Source organism: Pundamilia nyererei, unplaced genomic scaffold, assembly GCF_000239375.1.
Source record: "Pundamilia nyererei isolate P.nyererei 1_Seehausen unplaced genomic scaffold, PunNye1.0 scaffold00199, whole genome shotgun sequence".
Lineage (NCBI taxonomy): Eukaryota > Metazoa > Chordata > Actinopteri > Cichliformes > Cichlidae > Pundamilia > Pundamilia nyererei.
The window spans coordinates 670,586-690,271 of NW_005187600.1; the positions used below are offsets into that span (position 1 = coordinate 670,586).

Consider the following 19,686-nt stretch of genomic DNA (forward strand, 5'->3'; position numbering starts at 1 on the left):
TGTATCACAGCTCAGGAAAAAAAAAGCACCGAAATAAAGCACCGAAATGTGCGCTGCTTTTCGGTCTGGTTACTACCGTTTATGTCAGAACCGGACACCGGTACCCATCCCTATTCCTGAGTGAATCGGTTTGGCTGAGATTAAAGTTATAGTTTTTACACAGCTGAATAAAGTCAAGCAGACAGCTGATTATCAGAAGTGTGAGATGCTGGAGAATATACTCCGGTGTCCTGTTATATTTTAGATAGCAAGGAGTTTATTAAACTTCACTGAAACAATCTGCAAATTTCATTCAAATTTAATAAACTATCATCTCGTCTTTATTTATTTTTAGTTAGCACAGACCTTAAACACTTAAAGCTGTAAGGTAATGATAGTTATATAAGAGCAGATGCTGCTGGTACAATAAGCTGTATGGTTTATGTTCAATGGATGATGATCTGATTAGTCGACTAATCGCAAATATAATCGGTGACTAGTCGACTATCAAAATAATCGTTTGTGGCAGCCCTACAAGGCAGCCAACTTCCAAAGAAAAGTTCTTTAGGAAAAAACCTTCAGAAGGCCTGGAGCACTATTGCTCAACAACACTTAAAACAAAAACAAACAAAAAAAACCCCATAAATGACAAGAACATCTGGCTGCTTGGAAACAAAATATAAATAAATTAAGCCTGACTCAAGTTTTTTGCACATTACTGTACATCAAAGAGGAATTTTGCAAAAAAGAAAAACCTCACCTACTTGGTTGACTTACACAATATATTAACATTTAATTTTGCTGCAATGGAACCGGAATTTTCCCACATAGGATCAATCAAACGCATCTCAACTTTGATGTCCAAGTGAACAGATAAGCAATCTCAAACTATATAACTGACTTAAAATGTATTTGTTTTCTCACAAAATAATGATAAACAATATGAACTGAAGGAGCTTCCATACCTCACAAAACATTATGCAAAAACAACAAGTTGCTTTGTGGCTTTTGGTCATACTAAAACTGCAACAGTGACACAAATTTCAGCTTTTAAAGTGCAAATATATTGGATTTGCTAATGCTATTTACAAACTAGCAACCACTTTTGTTTTAGCCTAAACAATGAGATATTACTTCCTAATAATCAAAAGAGCTTCCTTTAAAATGTAAGATAATGCTGTATCATTATCGCATGAATAGACTACCAGCAAAGAGGCAGTTTTATATTCAGTGAAAGACTGAGAGCACAGTTCCAAGCTTCCTCACTTAAGAGTCTTTGTTCTATTATTGTGTGCTTTGAAGAGTAGCAGTCTCTCTGCAGAGTGGCTGTGTGACTGCATCCTGGATGCTATAAAAAGGCTACTCCTGCCCCGACACTGGAGAAAACAGAACAGTGCCGACAGTGAGCGGTGTTGCACTTAGTGGGTCTGCCTGTCTGTGTATGCACTTCAAGCTGAGGACTGTTACTTTTGAGATGTGAGAGCCAGGAACTAAAAATGCTTTCCATTCCCAAAAGGTTGCACCTTCCATGGGTCCTTGCTCACTGCAGTGATGGGAGGGCGTTTGGTCTGGGACATCAGTGGAAAAAACTAGGCGAGTTATGCCAGCAGTTCTACATATATGCGGCATGTGTGACGTAAACATTCATTCAAGGGCACAAACGAATGAGAAACCAAGACAGCAGCATGTACACATCAAACTTTTGACCGAGGTTACGTTCAGAGCAGAGTGTTCAATCAAGATGTGTGAGCAAACAATTAGGAGAAGCTCTTTGAGAATAAAATGCATTATAATGAATATGAGATCATGCAAACCTAATGGATATGCTATAGCCTCCATTACTTATAACCCCAGAAGTCTCATTAAGCAACCAGCTGAGAGGGCTTTGAGGAAGAAGGCGCGCCGACTCTCCACGACTCAAAAGAGAAAGATACTGAAGATCTGCAAGCAGATATCAACTTGAATACACTGCTTTGAAGCTGAAACACGGGTAGCACCTCCTCTGTTTTTGTGGGGCCCAAACCCACATTGCTTTTTTTTTTTTTTTTTAAATCATGAGTTACCTTATGTATTATCTGATCTTGAGGACAGACATGACAAAAACAGTATAACAAGAAAGGAATAGCCTTAAACCTTGATGTTTCCTCGGTGTCAACATATAATCACAGAAGGTCACTTAAATAATTGACACGTTTCCCATTAGATCAATCTGAGCAGTCATCTTGCTGAGCCTGTTGTAACAGTAGACAGAGGATAGAAGCGAGCATGTGAAACCCACTAGGTGCTGTAATGTGAGCCTGAGGTGGTTTCTATTGTGAGTTAATGGAGTGGAATTGTTAGTCAACCACTGGAGGCAAGAATCAGTGTTTCCAAACCAGGTATCACATAGAGGGGCCTTGGAGGAAACAAGTTAACCTCTGGGTATGACCCCTTGAATCGAGCACAGAAGACTCTTCCTCTCTTTAGGAACAGTACACCTCTTTTCGGATCATTTGGTGACATGCATCACATTCATACGCCCCAACAAAGTAATGACTTGGTGTGAAATCACGGCAATCTTGTTACCACTATTCAGTAAATAACTCACTTCTGTGTGCATACACAAACAATAGCGAAATTAACACACAGTAAAATGGATGAGGCATGGAAAGCTAATGTTGGATAGCATGGCTATTTCCGCTAACGCGTCGTTGTCAAATAGCATGGAGTCGATTAGCGAATCAGCAGAAAAGAAAAAAAAAAACAAATTAGATTTTATCTCCGCTTGTAGGTTGACAGCTACTTATTTCTCTTTACCTGAATGCTGCGTGAATATATTGATGCCTGGATCGGGCACATTGACTGGAGCTGTCCTGCCTGGCGGTGTCCCGGTGCTACTGCCGGGTTCCCGGGGTCTCCTCCCGACGCCGCTCCCCCGGTTCCCCTTCCCTTGGTGTGGTTGGGGCGCGTGGGGCTGTGGTGGCTGGAGCCCGGTCGATGTACCCTCACCGACTCGGCCAACCTGCTGTCCCATCCCGGTAGTTTGGCGTGAGGACGAAGCAAGCAAACCCCCCTGCGCGCGTCTGGTTCACATTCCCCCAAAGCTGGAGCGGCCTGGCCCGAATACTCTTCCTCAATCCCTTCCCTGCCGTTCTTTCAGTGGGCTAAAGTAAAACTAGCCCGTGTTAGCTCGCCTAGCTAGCCCGTTAGCTAACGTTAGCTGCTATCAGTGAAACCCACCCACCCTGCCTTTAACAATAAAATCCCAACCCCGGCGTGTGACAGCGACTGCCTCTAATTCCTTGCTCCGGGTGGCATCCGAGTAGTAATAAAAGACACCCGGTTGGCTATATTCGGTCAAATTGAAGCTAGTTAGAATCGTTTTGCCGTTGTGCGGCCGCTGCGCGCCCCCTCTGACGCCGCCATCTTTACCGCAGAATAGAAGATGTGTGTTGCACAAGGCGGGGGGTTCGCCTGGATCCACTATCCACTGTCCACTGTCAGCGTGATCCTCCACCTCCAACCTGGTCCCAACAGTTCCCCTGCACCCGCACCTACACCGCTGGAGGGGACATGTAGGAAAACTAAAAAGTTTAGAAGTTCTTCCCCACTTTTAAAAGAATGTGATTACCAAGTTTAATTAACATATGACTAAGATGATATAGTCGATGTACTCATCAATATTAAACGGATATATTTCCTTTATTAAAAAAATACAGCTCAAACATCTGAAGTCAATACACGTATAACAGCATACCTTTTCATATATTCTTCAGATTTCAAGAGGTTATTTAAACGTAGACACCTGTATTTGAAATTTAAACATGTAAATCAACACAATAAAGACATTATTTATTTTCCACACGGGCTATTACATACACTTGAATAAAATGTGTAAATAAAATACTTTCATTTTATTTAAATTCTTCAGTTTGTACATGATGCGCAAAGAATGAATCAAAACTTTGTCTACAATCCAAAGATAGACATGATTCATAAAAATGTCACGTGACACGATACCCATGTCGATTCAATGCCAGAAGACATAACAATGAACACAAACACCACTAAGTAGGAAAAGCTCTGGTCCCCGAAAATAAACCTCTTATGCAAATAAACAGGATTTATACAATTTGGCCTTTCACTGTAATAAATATTCTATTTATTCATAAAATCGTAAAGGGATGAAGCTGTGTGAAAGCTTCCTGAAAATGTCTGCGTTATCTGTACATATTAACAACAGTTTGCTTGTGATTATATTTGATTATTTTGGAAAAGAAATCTGGAAATCTCTCACTAAAATGTGCAGAGATTAAAAATAAACGCTTTAAAACAGTGCCACCTTGTGGTCACTTACTTTTTAGAAGAGCACATTCTATTGCTGGTTTAACTTTGTATGGCAGGCCTCATTCATACAAATAAACACAGTCATCATGCATTTCAATGTGTGACGACCGCTGATTCAAAATAATGCAAATAGTGCCTGAAACCCATTCAAAATTAAAAGCAGAAACCAAGTCTGACTAACCTGAAATGGCTTGAACAAAATGCATAACAGTGCACTTTAAATAACAATGTTTTAGCCCTTAGTGCTGATCAAGTGTCCTTCCAACCTCAGTGTTAAAACATTTTAGCAGCCAACTGCAAGTTTTACAGAAGTAGACATTTCTGAAATCACTGTGCAACACGGAACAAAACACATCACTTAACTATCCTCAGTGACAGTTATTGTATGTTCAAACCTGTTTAACTTAATCATTAATACATCCACCAGTCACACAATATTAGTAGATCCATAAAGCTCCGCTTTCACACTTTACATTCGGTGCATGATCAGAATTTTTAGATTACAACAACAATTTTATGTATAAATACAATTATTGCATGTCCTGCTTCCAACTTGTGTCTTGATACATGGAAATCAACAGAAAAACGGGAAATGTGGAGCTTAGGTGCGTTTAACTCGGCACAGGTCCACTTCTTAGTGAGTGAAATGTCCCCACTGTTTTCCTCTTTAACTGACTGAAACATCAAGATGTTATACAAAACAGCAAACAGTGGCAGTCTTTTTCAAACTGACTCTTATTGGCACTGAAATAGATATCATTGATCCCCAAACACCGACTGTCCTTCAGTACATTAGCAACTGTAAACACTTGTTAAATATTAGACTTTACTGCATATGTGAATAATGTTTGTATTCAGCTGCTATGTCACTATTGCCACATTCATAATGGCACAAGGAGTGATTTCACAGTTTATAGAGGCGAATATGGAAACGTCAGAAGATTAAGGAACGAATAAAAATAAGAGTCCACGTGTTCTGTTGTGTGAACGATGATTTTGTTTTGGAGTTGATAACTTAAAACAAATAAGGCATCATTATAACTTTGCTGGCTTTTTTTTGGCAGAGACTTTTTCCATACATTCAAATAAACTATGAACCTTAAATAAAACAAAGTCCAGAAGTTGTGACAGTAGCAGACAGGCTGGTCTCATTTATACTGATCAGCAATAATCGTCGTCCCAGCAGCTCAGCTGTAGGTCACAGCCCATCAGAGTCTGTCATCAGGCCTCTCACAGCTCCAAGAGCGAGGCTTCAGTAGCTCAAAAAAGGAAGGCTGGAACAAAAATAACAATTAAAAGCTGAATTTGTGTCTACTCTCACTCTGAATAACTGAATTTCACTGCATCTTTGGAAAGAATATACATCATGTGATTTTTATAAGCAGTACCTCCTTCAGGGGACAGTAGCGCTGGGCATACCACTCCTGAGAGTACAGACAGATAATGACTCCCTGACCCAGGAACAGGGACGTCCACATGATTATGTTCCAGATGGGGCCTTTCCTTTTGTCATGCAAAATGAAGTTGAACATCACTGTGAGAGGACAAAGAGAGAAGATAATGAAAAACTGACATACAGATTTAACTTGACTGGGTTTACGTGACCCAGACATGATACCACAATCATCTGATGCAGTACAACTCAAGTAATATCATTTTTATTAAAGGCGACAAAGTCTCTTACTTCCAAAGCACATGAAGAGGCAGAAGAGCACAGGGTAGAAGAAACCAAAGCAAATTGCAAGAATGTACTCATGAACCACTGCAGACACTGTAAACACGAACAGCATGGCGGCTGGTCGGCAGCGCTTCTGAGAGATCTGGAAACAGAGACATGAACACAAATGTTAAAAAAACAAAACGCACAATCCACATTAAGTTTGAAAGTTTTTTAAAGTACAGCGTGTAAAGTTCTCACTGCTGGATGCCACTGGATTACAGACTGCAGTCTGAGTTTATATAAGCTCTGACGATTGCTGTTCGACAAACATGTTTTAGTCAGTCACTGGACTTTGTTAGTGAATAAACTCAGAATGCAAGAATGCAATCCAACTGTTTAACAGAGGCAACGTCTGATTTTTAGGACTCTTTAGCTCAAGACTACCTGGCATAATGTCAACCTATAAATAGGGATGGGTATCGTTTAGGTTTTATCCGATAACGGTGCCAAATTTCATCAGATTCGAGGAGTTACCTCCTTTGCACAGCATCAGCTTAAAGCACTTGTTGCTGCTGAGTTTGCATCTTTTGCTGTGAAGTACAGCCAGACTTTTGACCGCTTCGCCTTGGACATTTTTAATCTGTAGCTCTGCTCTAAAAGAACCTACGTACCTGGGCCCGCCTACTATCCTTGGAAAGGTAAAATGATTGGCTGGAATTCAAAGTGTGTTACATCTCAGGGAAAAAAAGCACCAAAATGTGCGCTGCTTTTCGGTCTGGTTACTACCGTTTATGTCGGTACCCATCCCTACCTATAAACAGCTGCTCGAGGTTTAGCCAGGATGAATATATGTGTAATCTGCTGACAATAAGAAATTTCACCAATAAACAAGCATGTTTATTCCCCGTTGTTTGACAATTTAAAAATATGCGGGTGGGTGGCATCTCTTTCCTTCGCGCTTTTGTTTCTTTGGTGAAGGGAACGCCACAGATATGATGCTTCATCGCTCGAGTCTGAAGGTGCGTACATGAATTTACATCCATGGCACACAAACGCCAGAGACTTTTATGCATGTGGCCATCCTCTAACCACATATGTAAAACACGATTATTCAGAAGGGAGACGTCTTTCCCAACCATAGTATTCAAATACTGTGAGGGAACATGGCAGCTTCCACAAACCACAAATCCACCATTATGCATTTTTAATACATTAACTGACAGTTTATGAGAATGCATCAGTTTATTGGAAGACATAATTACACACTAATCCATGTGAAGTACAATGTCCTTTCTATCTCTGCTAAATAAACTCAGTAAATTACTGACTGCACTTTTAAAACACTGGCATTCATTTATTTCAGACATTTTTGAACAAACTGCAAACTTATGAAGACTGCTGGTGCATTTTTACAATTGTGTGCTTTTACAGTCTCTGCTGCATCAACAGAAGAGCCACTTACCCACAGGAAGTCCCGGTAAACGTAGTAGTACAGCCAATCATGGACAACTACATTCCAAGTGCGATAGTAATTGGCAAAAGAGGTCGAATTCCACCAATCCTGTAACGTGTAGTCAAAATCACACGAGTCAAACACTGCGCACAAAGAAGATTTAGTCCAAATTTTAAAACGAGGGTAAAACAAGTACCTTGTAAAACATTCTGTCGGCAAACCGAAGCATCTCAGCAAAAGCATTGAGCCAACAGTGGAGGAAGGCAAAGAATCCCAGGAAGAGGACCAGCACCCCTGCCAAAAACACATGACTGGTCAACAAACAGCAATAACACATCTCTCGCCTTCAAATATGAGAAAAGATCAAATCAAAAATAAAACATGAGGTTTTCACAAAAGTTTGTTTCTAATCTTACCTGGTAAGATTGAGTTAAAGACACAGAGAACCATGGCTCGCAGATCAAACAGCTGCAGACTGATGCTACGAAACTGAGGTATGCACAGCCGCACAAACACGTAATAGGCATAAAACAGACAGCCAAGTACCTGTGGAGTGGGAGTGGTCAAGAAAGTAAATGTAATTTAAAAGTAATGAGCTGCTTGGACATTTAAGTGAAGTTGCTATAAATGTGTCAGAGGTTGGTACCTGAAGTAATTTTGAGACCACGTAGCCCCACCGAATCACCGGATTCCTGTAGTAGGCAAGAAAGGAAAGGGGCTTTTACAGCTCTACTGTAAAACAAAACAAAAAAAGGGTTCTATAGATGCTCCATGAGAGAGAACAAAACACAGTACCTGGGGTACTTGTCTCTGTAGATGAGTGTGGGTGCAAACAGGAAGTAGAGATACTGAGAAACCTGAGGGACCACTGGACCCGGGCCTGCAGATGACAGAGAAAATATATGAACACAAACAAACAAACAAAAAAGCCATCAGGGAGGAAAGGTGAGCACACCGTCTGATAATAAATGTAAATGGAAACCTGGTTGTATTCAAAAAGTACCATTTTTTTCTTTACACCATGCGAGGACTCTTGGTACATTCTCCCTGACAAATGAGTGAGCTTTCATCATTAGACGCACCTGAAATAGATACAAATAAAATAGATACAAATCAAAGAAGCTACATTTCAAAGGGCAGCCTTATGCATGTCAAGATATATGCAAAGACTCCTCACAAATGTAAACTAAGCCATTCTGATCAGAAGAGAACAGACTAGACTCTTCATCTACCTGTTCCAGGATGATGATGAAGCAGGACGCAGGCGGGAAACTGTTGGTCACCACCGTATAGGTGGGCAGGAATCCTAGACCCAGAGCTTGGTAGAGCAGGAATAAAGTGCCAAACAGCAAAGAATACAACCTGAGATGGCTGTGGGAGCCAGAGTGGATCTGTGCCCACAGGTAGAACAGGGTGTAGGGAATAAACAGCACAGACAAAAACATGCAGATCCACGTGCACACCACCAGAGGGAACTGCCCAAAGGCATAGACCAGCAGATCAAACTCCAACACCAGTCTGAGGCAGAAGGAGAGAAAGCAATCATCAGTAGTCTATCAACAAAAGCAACAGAAACAGACAGTCAAATAACACAGAATCAAAAGAGAAACGATTCATAGCAGGTTTATATTACCTGCCTTCATCAATGAAATCTACCACAAGTGTACTGAGGATAAAAAGAATGAGCAGGGCAATGAACATGTGGTAGATGGTCCTGATGTGGTTCACCTCAAACAGCTCACTGTGAGGAAAAACAAAAGACTAAGTGAGGAACTGTGAAGTCAACAAACCATCTTTCAACAGCACCGTCGCAAACACGAGTGATAAAGTATCCAGACTGCATCAACTTACTCCAGGAGGGATCTGCGGCTTACAAACAGCTTTCCCTCACCGTGAGGAGGACGAAAGTGCCTGCAGAAAAACACAGTGATGAGCTGTCGTCTTTTTAACACGAGAGTGGGAAGTAGAAGGGCATTAGCATCTGCTGTCACCAAACGCCAGATGCAGCTTTTCATTTGGTAGCATAGTTAGCTGCAGTACCTGAGTTTGCTCCGCTCCTTGTCTGACATTGGAGGTGAAAATACAGCAGGTACCGGTGCGGGCTCCAGGCTGGTCGATTCCTCAATAAGACTGTCCATAAAATCATTGACCTGCGTGTCAAACTGACGCATCAGGTCACTCTTCAAGTACTGGGCAACAGAAAAGGACACGGAAATTGTTATCAAGTTACAAAATATAGAAAGTCTGTGCCAATAATTATTTTCTTTCTGTATATGCAAAATTAGTTTCTCACCTTACAGCTACTTTTAACGACTGCTTTTACATATTATAAATATGCCCTCACCAAGAGTGGATTTACTGCACCGTTGACTGCATCTTAAATTCAAACCCAAGTTTGTGCACAAAAGCAACAGCTCTGCGTTATCATTATGACACATTCAGTGCCTTTTATCGCTGCATTTTAAACACACAGCAAGTGTGAAAAACATTAGAGACATAGCTTGCAGTGTTGTCCAGCGTCTAAGTGTGCGATGTTCTTATTCAACCTTTAAGAGGTCTGAATTGATCAGAGTACTTGCTCAAGCATTTCAGGAGGGGATCAGATGATGTTGATCATTCTAGCAAGGATTCACATTTGCATGGTTTAAATGATGAATGTAACAGAAGACATCAAATAAATAACCGCAGGGATGTCCTGGCCCAGGTTAATGACCAGAAATACATCAGCTGCAAGAAATCCACTATTGCTCACATTTCCTTAGTACACTTTTAAGTAAGCAATTTAAAAAAAGCCCCCCCCCCCAAAAAAAGACATGATGTTGAGTCATTTCTTAAAGAAACGACTAACCTCTGCTTTCTTTTTCAGTTGTAGTTTTTTGCTGATGACGTGTTCCACTTCAATCCTCCCTGAAATTGAATGAGACACACATATGTTAAAAAAAAACAACAACCCCAAAACATATGTGTAATCTTCTTATATTAAAATGTAGTTCTGTTTTTTGGGCACAGCAATTAGCAATAGTGTCAATTAAATCAATCATGTCATCTGTACAAAACTTTCCTATCACTATCAGTAATAATATCTGTATTTTGACACTGAAAATGGCAGTAAAATAAATAAAATGGTATAATGTGGGTTTGGTTACTGTGTTGTAAAATGCTACAGTCTGTGACATAGCAGAAGTTACATCATACAAGTCTTCAGTCTCCAATCCAAAGTTGCAAAATCCAAAGGGAGACACACCTATGACAACATGCAACAAGTACAATCACATGTCCTGTGGCCGGAAAGCTAAGCAAATGCAATTAATTGTGGTCAAGGTTACTGTAGGTCATTAGGCTTTACAGCTGTCTGATGATGAATAGGTTTGTTTACTTTAACTGAGGTCAGGCACACAAATGACTTTAAGCACAGTAGCTTTCCACCCATCACGCAAGAAAAAGTCAACAATATAGCTGACGTTGTCACAAAGACGTGCATTGTATTATCATGCTTTGTGTTTAGCTCTTTCGTAGAAGCATACAAAGAACTAATTTAGTCCCGAGGTAGGCGTCAGACCAGTATTTCATTTCTCACCTTTACATTTTGTCTCTACTGGATCATCATGACTAACTTGGGCGTCATTTGCCCGGGTTAACCAGAGATCACGATGATTGCTTAAGAGGAACTAATCACACATGAAACTTTCAGTTAGTCATACGTTTGACCCAAGAGGGGAAATTTACTGAAACGATGATTTTTGAGCTGTTGAGTCAACAGATTCACTGTATCAGAGGTCACTGCCCTCTCGGCTGGCCCCACTAATGAGGGAGTTGAGATTTTCTCACCATTGCTGGTGATGTGGTTGTCTTCACTGCTTTGCTGTCCTTTCCCCGGACTGAGCTCCCCATCCAAAGAGCTTTTCAAGTCAGGGAAGGTAGGCATCGTGGGAATGGCTCGGCTGCGCAGCCGGAGAATAGCGTCATCCTCGCTCTCCATCCTACGGAAGCAAATAGGTTAAACATTAAAACAAGGGAAAGAACCGGCGGCAGCTCTTGAACAAACGAGACGAGCCCTGAGAACACACAAGAAGACAAGCTAGCACATCACTGCTGTGCCACCTAACATCGATGCTGATATTGACTGACAATACAAACCCAGTGGGCAAACACATCACTCTCACATGACACGGACACGCAGCTAGCACATGAGTTAGCTCCCGTCCAGCTGGCATCAAGCCTCAATGAGACAGGCAGCGGCTAATTCACGGAGCTCGCTGAACTAAATCGCTACCTGGGTTAATATCATACACCGCTGATACTAAACTCTGATACTAAATCTGCCTGTTGACGCTCGCGGATATTGTTAGCATGCAATACAAGCTTTACTAAAGCTAGTCAAACCAGCCAACTTGATGTTTTATGGGTTGACCGACACTGACAGAAATGTAAAATTGCGGGCAGCACAATTTCCTGAATACCTACTCGTTTCAACCGCCAGGTCCTCTCTTCTCAAGCCTCTCTCTCTGACGTTAATGAGAGCGAACCCAGATGTGAAACTCCTCTAATCACCACAACCCGAGCCGCTGCTCACCTTCCCCATTCTATAAACACTACAGAAGATGAGCAGCACCCACGATTCTGATTGGTCGAAAGTCTCTCCTCCTTTTGACGTCACCGACGCTAAACTGCTGACCAGCGCGGTCAGACTCTCAAACGTCACCCGCTTCGTAAGAAATATTATTAAAAAAACAAACAAAACGGTTATATTTGTAATGATTAACAAACAGATAAAACATAAATGGAGCGATGTATTCCTGCTGCAAGCTGAAATCATTTGTCTCGCAGTTTAATTCGATTCAAAATAAAAATCTTATTATAATAGATTATAATGTGTCTTTTCCCGAACTCCTCTTACACGCGTTAATCATTCTTTAACCAGTGGTGTGCTACACTGTAAAGTACATAAACACACAGCAAGTATTACTGATACATTCAGCCTATAAAGACAGTTTATGTAGGGGAGAACGTGTCATGAATTATGAGATGAATGTCATTAATATGGGGAATGTTTGAGGTATATTTTTATATATCAAAAAAACAAGAAACCAAACCCCGATTCATTTACCACAATTTAGTGTGCTGCATCCTAAACTTAAAGGATAGAAACAAAGTATTGGTCCTAATGCACTAGTATCGATACCAATGCCAGCGCTGGTATGGTGGTGAATTGACTGATTTAGCGTTTTTCTGTTCTCGTGGAGCACTCAGTGTTAGGGTTCCTGGGTCGGTGACCCAGTGTTTTTGGTTATTTGATTTTGTTATTTTATTATATTCTAGCTTTGCTTTACGGGTTTTTCTTAGTTAAGGTCCTCTGGGTGGGGTTTGGTTAGAGTTTTAGTGTTTTGGTTTTCTGTCTGTGTTCCTTTGTTGCTGTCTCCCCTGTCTGCTGTATCCTCACGTCCAGTCAGTGTCTGTGTCTGCCCTGGTCCCACGTCTCTGTTCCCTTTGTTTTAGTGCTTGCCTGTGAGTCTGTGTTATGTTTCCTGTTTTACTTTGGAAGTCCATGTCTGATGTTTATGTGTCTGGTTTTGCTTCCCCTGGTCTCGTTAGGCCTGATTTGCCCCAGCTGTGTTTCCCTCCTGTTACTCATTCCCTGATTGCTCCCTCTGTGTATTTAAGCCCTGTGTTTCTCTGTGTCCATGTCGCGATCTACCGTTTACTTTGCTGTGTGTTTTGCCAGTCCACCGGTGTTAGTTTATTTTTAAGTTTTTTCCAGTTATGTTATGTTTGCGTTCAGCATTAAAGCTGTTTAGGTTTGTCTCTGGAGTCTGCATCTTGGGTCCTATCCCTGTCCGCACACAGCCACCACCGAACACTCAGAGGGCTTTATACAACATGCCGCATTCACCCATTCATATCTTCTATGCTTCAAAGCTAACATTCACACACATTTAGTATCTTGCCCAAGGATACTAAATGTGTGGCATGCTGGGGGAGCCAGGGATTGAACCACTAACCTTCCAATCAGTAGATAATATTTGGATCCACCCACCTGTAGACAAAACTCATAATATGGATCATATATATAAACTGCCCGGGGTAGCAGGATTATAAAATTAACCATCGGGATTTCTTTTTCTAACACTCAAATCCTTAAAAAAAATTATGTGTGGTAGCTGATCTCAGAACAAACGGCGACATTACCTGTACGATGCTGTCTGTAAATACATTTAGCAGCTACTTTTAGTGCAGTGGCATTCCCGGGGTCACTGGGATGTGCTGTCATGCATAGCTGTAAATAAGTGTTCATCAAACAGTGACGATAATTGTAGGTCTGACTGATTGTATTGTCTTAAACAACGAATATGTAGCTTGCAAAGAAGAAGAAGAAATATATGTATTTGTTATTTATTTCTTTGGTGTTTCTGAACAGCTGTTCTTGCTGCCTGGCTGTATAGGTCTGCTGTTATATAATGAACATGAAAAGAACTTAACTTAATAGACATGTTATTGTTTTTTGTTTTTTCATTTTAAAGTCAGCAAGTACAACAAGCCTTCAATGATGCCATCCATAAAATGACTTAAAAAATATATACTTCAGCCTTTGAAGATGACCATATCCTAACACACTAGAGGTGTGGCAGTCTTTGTGTGGAACAATGCAGGTTAAAGCTCTGGCATTGATCATTTGAAAGTCAAATATACTGTATTGTATTTCAGTGCAGTTTTCCTAACTTATAAATACACTAACAAATGAAGAGAAATTGTAAGCTAAAGCTTGTTTTTATTGTAAAATGTAACCTAATCTGTTCCCTTTGTCCTTCCCTTCCATTTGCCAACAAGCCAAACCTGTAGCTGTCTGGTAATCACCAGGTTTCATTAGTGAAAAAACAATTCTGTGAACTAAAATAAAATATGAATATAAGAAACAACTCTAGTTTTAGTATTGATCAATTTGGTAAGTATTGCCCGATGAGGTTTTTGATGGATGTGTTAATTGAGACTTTGGATGTCTACAGGACTGTGAATCACCTGCTTTCAAAAAGTTCTGTTTTTATTTTAATAGCAACTGATTTTCCTAAATCTGGCCTCTAATATTTGCCCTAAATACGGTAATACAAAGAAATATTATTAGCAATTCTAAAAGTCTTAAAACGTAAACTAAAACTAAACATTTTCAAACAAACAATACAATGAAACAAGAAAACCTATGTTTGTTGAATTAAAAAGAAATTGTCAAAACAAAATAAAAACTAATCAAAAAACAAAAACTATACAAATTCTGACAGTGGATAAGAATGCTGTGCAGTCTAACATAAAGTGAGACGTCTGGTCCCTCATCCACCTTTTCAAGTCATGTTTGTTGGTATTTTGCTTTAATGGTTCTTATTTCTCTCCAGAAATACAAAATATCCACACAGTAAACCCACCACACCTTTCGTTATGTACCATGAATCAAAACATATTTCTAGGAAGAATAGGCTGAATTTTAGGAGAAACGCTTACAATCAGACAGAAGCATGGTTTATCAGTATGTTATTTTTACTATTTTTATGCTACATGTTTTTCTTTTTATCACACTGCACATCTTTACACTAAGTTCACAAGCCTAAACAAGCAAAGATATGCTAAGTTATGAAGACATTTCATGGGAAATATTCACAAGATTTTGTTTTGTAAATTACTGCCCCATTCATTTAAAAGACAGTTTTGGAGCCCGTGTGCAAGTTAAACGCGTTTTTGATGGAGCGCCTCTAAGTAGAGCGTGACATGCTGTCAAACCTTCATATAACTGGTCTCATGAGCCTACTGTGGCAAAACGGTTAATTTCAAAGAGACAACAAGACATTCACTGTATCAGACATCATAAGGATGCTGCATATAACCATGGATCTTCCTGTGGTCTGTGATTAAGTCAGTCCAAAGGCTCAAGAGTGAATTAGGACACTGAGAATGGAAGAATTTCCCAACAGGCTTGTTATAAAAGACATGTTGTGTCTCTCTATGGTGAACCCAGCCAGAGTCAGCTGCCATACTCCAGCCACTCTTTCTTCTCCCAAGAATATAAAAATTTGTTGACATCACTGCACTCGGATGGTTGAGAAGATGCAAACCTGTTCACAAACCAGTGCTTCCACAATACTGGGAACGTAGGAATGTGGCACTAGGCCTAGAAAACATCAACACAATTACTTAGTTTTTACTTTGTAACTATTTGAAGATTACCCCTTACTGTGTGATGTGCGCAGGCTCAGTACAAACAAAACAACGGGCTCTGTTTCATTCAGAGCCATTGTTTTATTTTGATAGTGCGGGACAACATTCCCCTGAGTTGAGGACAAAGTAAAAAACGAAGACTTTTAGTGTAAATACAAAGTTATAAGTCAAACTGAACATTTGATGCTACATTTTCATAACAAAAATGTTTCATATGTCAAAAATCTAACAATTTTACAATTGAATAAATATACAGCAAAATACAAAACTGAGCACTTTTATTTGATTATTCATTTCAAATATACATATTTTATATTATTCCAGCTTTCTGGATGATAGGAAGCTGGAATAATAGCCTTTTTTCCCACCTTGGCTCATGTGGTGACTCATATGATCAGTATTGGGTTAGCAACCTTCAGGACTTACTCCACACAGGACACCCACCACTGGGGTTTATTTCCTGGGAGTCTCCACCAGTTGCTTTAAGAACCGAAGAAGCGTATTGGATGTGATGTGAAACGTCTTCACAATCCTAAAGACGTCCAGCTGCCTTCTTTCTTGAGCTCTTGAGACTTTCATCGCACACAGACACACCGGTCACAAGAAGCAGACGGGTCCCAATGCCACAGAGATCTCAGAGACAAGCTCGGAGACACTGCTCGTCTCTACACCCAGATGTCTGACAGGAAGTAATTCCATATCTCCTTGAACCCTGACAAACAGCTCCAGCTGGAGAAGCAGCAGACAAAAAGCAAACACAAGGAGATATGTTCAGTTTGTTCTTCCTGGATTCATAACTAATTCCAGAGACTAGACCCTTGTGCATGGCGAGGGAAATGATTTTTAGCAGCTGTATGGTATCTCTGAGCAATCTCAAGTCTAATATTGTTTTATTAAATCTCCTTTATTCCCATAACTATAAAACGTGTGCAATTTACCTTGTAAGGCTATCGTACAAAAGCTGAAATGAAAAAGTTCTCATAGTTCAGACAGTGTTTGATTTATTTGTACCGACACATGACTTCTTTATCTTTTGGAGACTGGTGTTTCCTTTCATAAATTTCCATCACAATAAAAGGACTCTGATCTGACACAAATGTGATGCATGGTTCCTGAAAGTAATCGATTCCACTTCTTTTTCTCAGACGCCTTACGTACAACAATATAAAACGAATGTGTTGTTTGTATTACAGTCACAGTTATAGAAAGATGCTGGCAACGCCCACAAAAACTGTCACAAATCGTTTAGTCTTACCTCAGAGTGTTTTCTGGACACTGTGACAAAGTGTGAATCGATTTCTTTGCCAGAGTCTCCCAGTAAGTGGATAATCTGACTGGCTAAATCATCTGTGGCAGCAGTACTCGTCTGGTTTTCTGTACAGCTGAGAGTGATGTGCTGGAAAGATGAGTGGCTGTGTAACCGCAGAAACTTTAGCTGGACAGCTTCCACACCAGGGTAATCAAACTATCAGAAAGAGCATTAATGTTAGAAAGCACATCTAGAAATAATAGTTTCCTGAATCTAGCCACATATTATTTAATACTTACTTTTTGGTGGTGAGTAAACCTCTCCACATATGTCCTCATCATTTCTGGGTCCCTCCATATTTGAATCTAAACAGTGGGATATGATGCATATTTTTGAAGCCATTCATAAAAACACAAGATTTTTGTAGTAGCATTAATCAGAGAAGTAAAAGAAACACACACACACACACACACACACACACACACACACACACACACACACACACACACACACACACACACACAGGTTACTTTTTCCTTCAATAATCTGACATAAATGCAGCACAAACTATCTACAAACATTCTCAAGTTCCATGTTTTGTAGCTGATATTGTGATAATGAAGTTAGTTCTTTGATAACGTTAAGCTTCACAGGTGAAAATGACTGAACCTTTGAGTAAAGAGGTTCTATGCAGGTTGCTCCACCTCCTGTGAAGTTACAGAAGACCTTCAAGGCATCACAGGGACAGCCTTGGTTCGGGTCCATGTAAAAGTCACCTGAAAAAAAAGTTGAATGGAACGTACTGAAATATATAAGGGAAAACGTAATAAAACAGTCATCAGATGCTCACCATCATTTAGATGTGGACGTATGAGTCTCAGCTCATGGCAGGTGGTTCCAGGATCATCTCTGGTGCCCAGGGGCCAGCTGAAGAACTCTGCTTCATCTTCTTGAGACCGTCTCCTTGTCACTCGCCTGGGCTACAGGAAAACAGTGTTCAGCATTCACTCAGTCGGCTTAACATGTTTTACTTTTAAAGCTAGACTGCAGAGCAAATGAGGACATTCTGTGACTGTATATAATGTGCACGGAATAAGAAAGCTTGCACCAACTTTTTCTTGCCCTTCGCTTTGCTTCGGGAGGCCGGGGCTTTGCTTTGAACTCTGTGCAGTTTGAAAACTATATTTTTTAACAGGTCTTTGCTTAGGCTTCCATTTGCCAGGGGCTCCTGGCTTTCCCTGTGAAAGGCATGGCATGATGCAAACTTTCAGGATATTCGGAGAAATGAATCAAGCTTTACATACATCTCAAAACAATCTAGCATGTTGCATTTGTGTTCAGCGATCAGGTCCAAAGCTTCTTCGCTTATATTGTGTTTGCAAACTCTTACTTGAGGTCCCGGCTTGCCCTTCGGTCCCTTTGGACCTCTCCTGCCTCGGACACCTTTCATTCCCTGTAGTGACCCAAACACAATTCAGCAATGAACAACATTGAATACAAATTGACTAATGCTAAGACTTAAACATTTATAGAAATACAAAGTCAGTCACCCACTTTCACTCCAAGGTGGCCCTGTAACAGAGACGAGTGTATCAAACAAAGTCTTTAGGTTACAACATGACAATTTTTTAAATATTGTTCAGTAAAACTTCACTAATCAAGATATTTTAGTAAGTCATTACAAAAAACTGAACATCAAAGCAACTTACAGGGATTCCTGAGAAGCCTTCCTGCCCGGCTGGACCACGAGGACCAGCGTCCCCCTGTAGTAAATGGTTAATTGATTATTTATTGGATACAAATAATTAAAACAATGCAATAATGGGAGTAAAGTGTGACTGACCTGTTTCCCCTTATCACCCTTTTCACCTTTAAATCCCTGCAAACCAGGATTCCCCTGATATAGAAGTCAGACATGTGGTAGATTAATCCAAAATCCACCTTTTTCATTTAAAGCATTTTATATTTAAATTGACTGCAATTCACCTTTAATCCAGGTGGACCTATTGGTCCACGCATCCCTGTATCACCTGGGAGACCCTTTGTAGAAAGAAAAGAAATTAAAGGAGTTACAAATACACAAATATATGTTAGATGAGATTCTGACATATTGAATGAATATATGCACAAAATATGTAACTGACTCTTACCTTCGTGCCAAGACTTCCAGATTCACCTTTCTCTCCTCTCAGCCCTGGAATACCCTGAACCAACAGCAGCAGATGATGCAAATGTTCACACGAACAGGGGTAAGGTTTTTATTAGCGATCACATGCTGCTCTCTAATCATTTTACCTTTGGCCCAATTGGTCCAGGAGGCCCACGTGTTCCTTTTAGACCCCTCGTACCCTGAGATATTTAATAAGACCTTAGTAAGAAACATTTCAACAATGCATTACATCAAACAAAATAAAAAAGACAAATTTATAAGCACCACTATGCTATAATAGTAAACATGTGCTCATAATAGTCACCTGAAATGTATAAATGATTGCTTACCTTAACCCCCCCTTCTCCAGCGTTTCCCTTAATCCCAGGAGATCCAGGTTTTCCCTGCAAGGTATGCATGTATTTAATACCACATAATGCAATAATCTGTAAGAAAAGCTTAGCTGCAAAAGACTTATTCCATTTGTAATTGTGCAGATTTGCATGTCATTCATTTCCTTAGTGAAATTACCGTCTTGCCAGGCCTGCCTGGTGTTCCAGGAGCTCCTCTGTGACCAACGTCACCCTATGAAGTTAGCAGGGGAAAAAGAAATTAATAAAAAATTGTGAAATGTGTTAAAATCAATTTTAGTAAGGCAAACTTTCTTACCG

General features: G+C 40.2%; 3 protein-coding genes across 6 annotated transcripts in view; all 3 read right to left on the reverse strand.

Moving 5' to 3' along the window:
- Nucleotides 1-3,447, reverse strand: part of abl2 (c-abl oncogene 2, non-receptor tyrosine kinase) — a 26,846-nt gene extending 23,399 nt beyond the window's left edge. For all 3 annotated transcript variants that reach the window (XM_005747529.2, XM_005747528.2, XM_013914465.1), the window contains exon 1: nt 2,776-3,447. In XM_005747529.2, coding sequence (XP_005747586.1) covers nt 2,776-2,992 — 217 coding nt within the window. In that variant the 5' untranslated portion in view covers nt 2,993-3,447. The remainder of the gene's footprint in view (nt 1-2,775) is intronic.
- A 379-nt stretch (nt 3,448-3,826) lies between these two features.
- Nucleotides 3,827-12,023, reverse strand: soat1 (sterol O-acyltransferase 1). Of its 2 annotated transcripts, none has more exons than XM_013914454.1 (16): nt 11,883-12,023; nt 11,247-11,398; nt 10,267-10,325; nt 9,459-9,607; nt 9,270-9,329; nt 9,052-9,159; nt 8,651-8,936; nt 8,422-8,500; nt 8,214-8,298; nt 8,065-8,110; nt 7,835-7,964; nt 7,615-7,712; nt 7,428-7,526; nt 5,990-6,125; nt 5,694-5,839; nt 3,827-5,579 (listed from the first exon to the last, which is right to left on the reverse strand). In XM_013914454.1, exons 2-16 carry the CDS (start codon nt 11,395-11,397, stop codon nt 5,514-5,516), a joined length of 1,698 nt encoding a protein of 565 aa, XP_013769908.1. In that variant the 5' UTR covers nt 11,398; nt 11,883-12,023; the 3' UTR covers nt 3,827-5,513. The 2 variants fall into 2 exon arrangements, with proteins under 2 accessions (XP_013769908.1, XP_005747622.2); XM_005747565.2 differs by lacking the exon at nt 11,883-12,023 and adding an exon at nt 11,556-11,628.
- Nucleotides 12,024-15,980: 3,957 nt separating this feature from the next.
- Nucleotides 15,981-19,156, reverse strand: LOC102204347 (collagen alpha-3(V) chain). Its single transcript, XM_005747566.1, has 13 exons — nt 19,112-19,156; nt 19,017-19,070; nt 18,853-18,906; nt 18,710-18,763; nt 18,576-18,629; nt 18,421-18,438; nt 18,257-18,319; nt 17,979-18,104; nt 17,717-17,846; nt 17,536-17,642; nt 17,166-17,231; nt 16,873-17,082; nt 15,981-16,346 (listed from the first exon to the last, which is right to left on the reverse strand). The coding sequence occupies exons 1-13, from the start codon at nt 19,154-19,156 to the stop codon at nt 16,215-16,217; spliced, it is 1,113 nt and encodes a 370-aa protein (XP_005747623.1). The 3' UTR covers nt 15,981-16,214.
- Between the last annotated feature and the right edge of the window lie 530 nt (nt 19,157-19,686).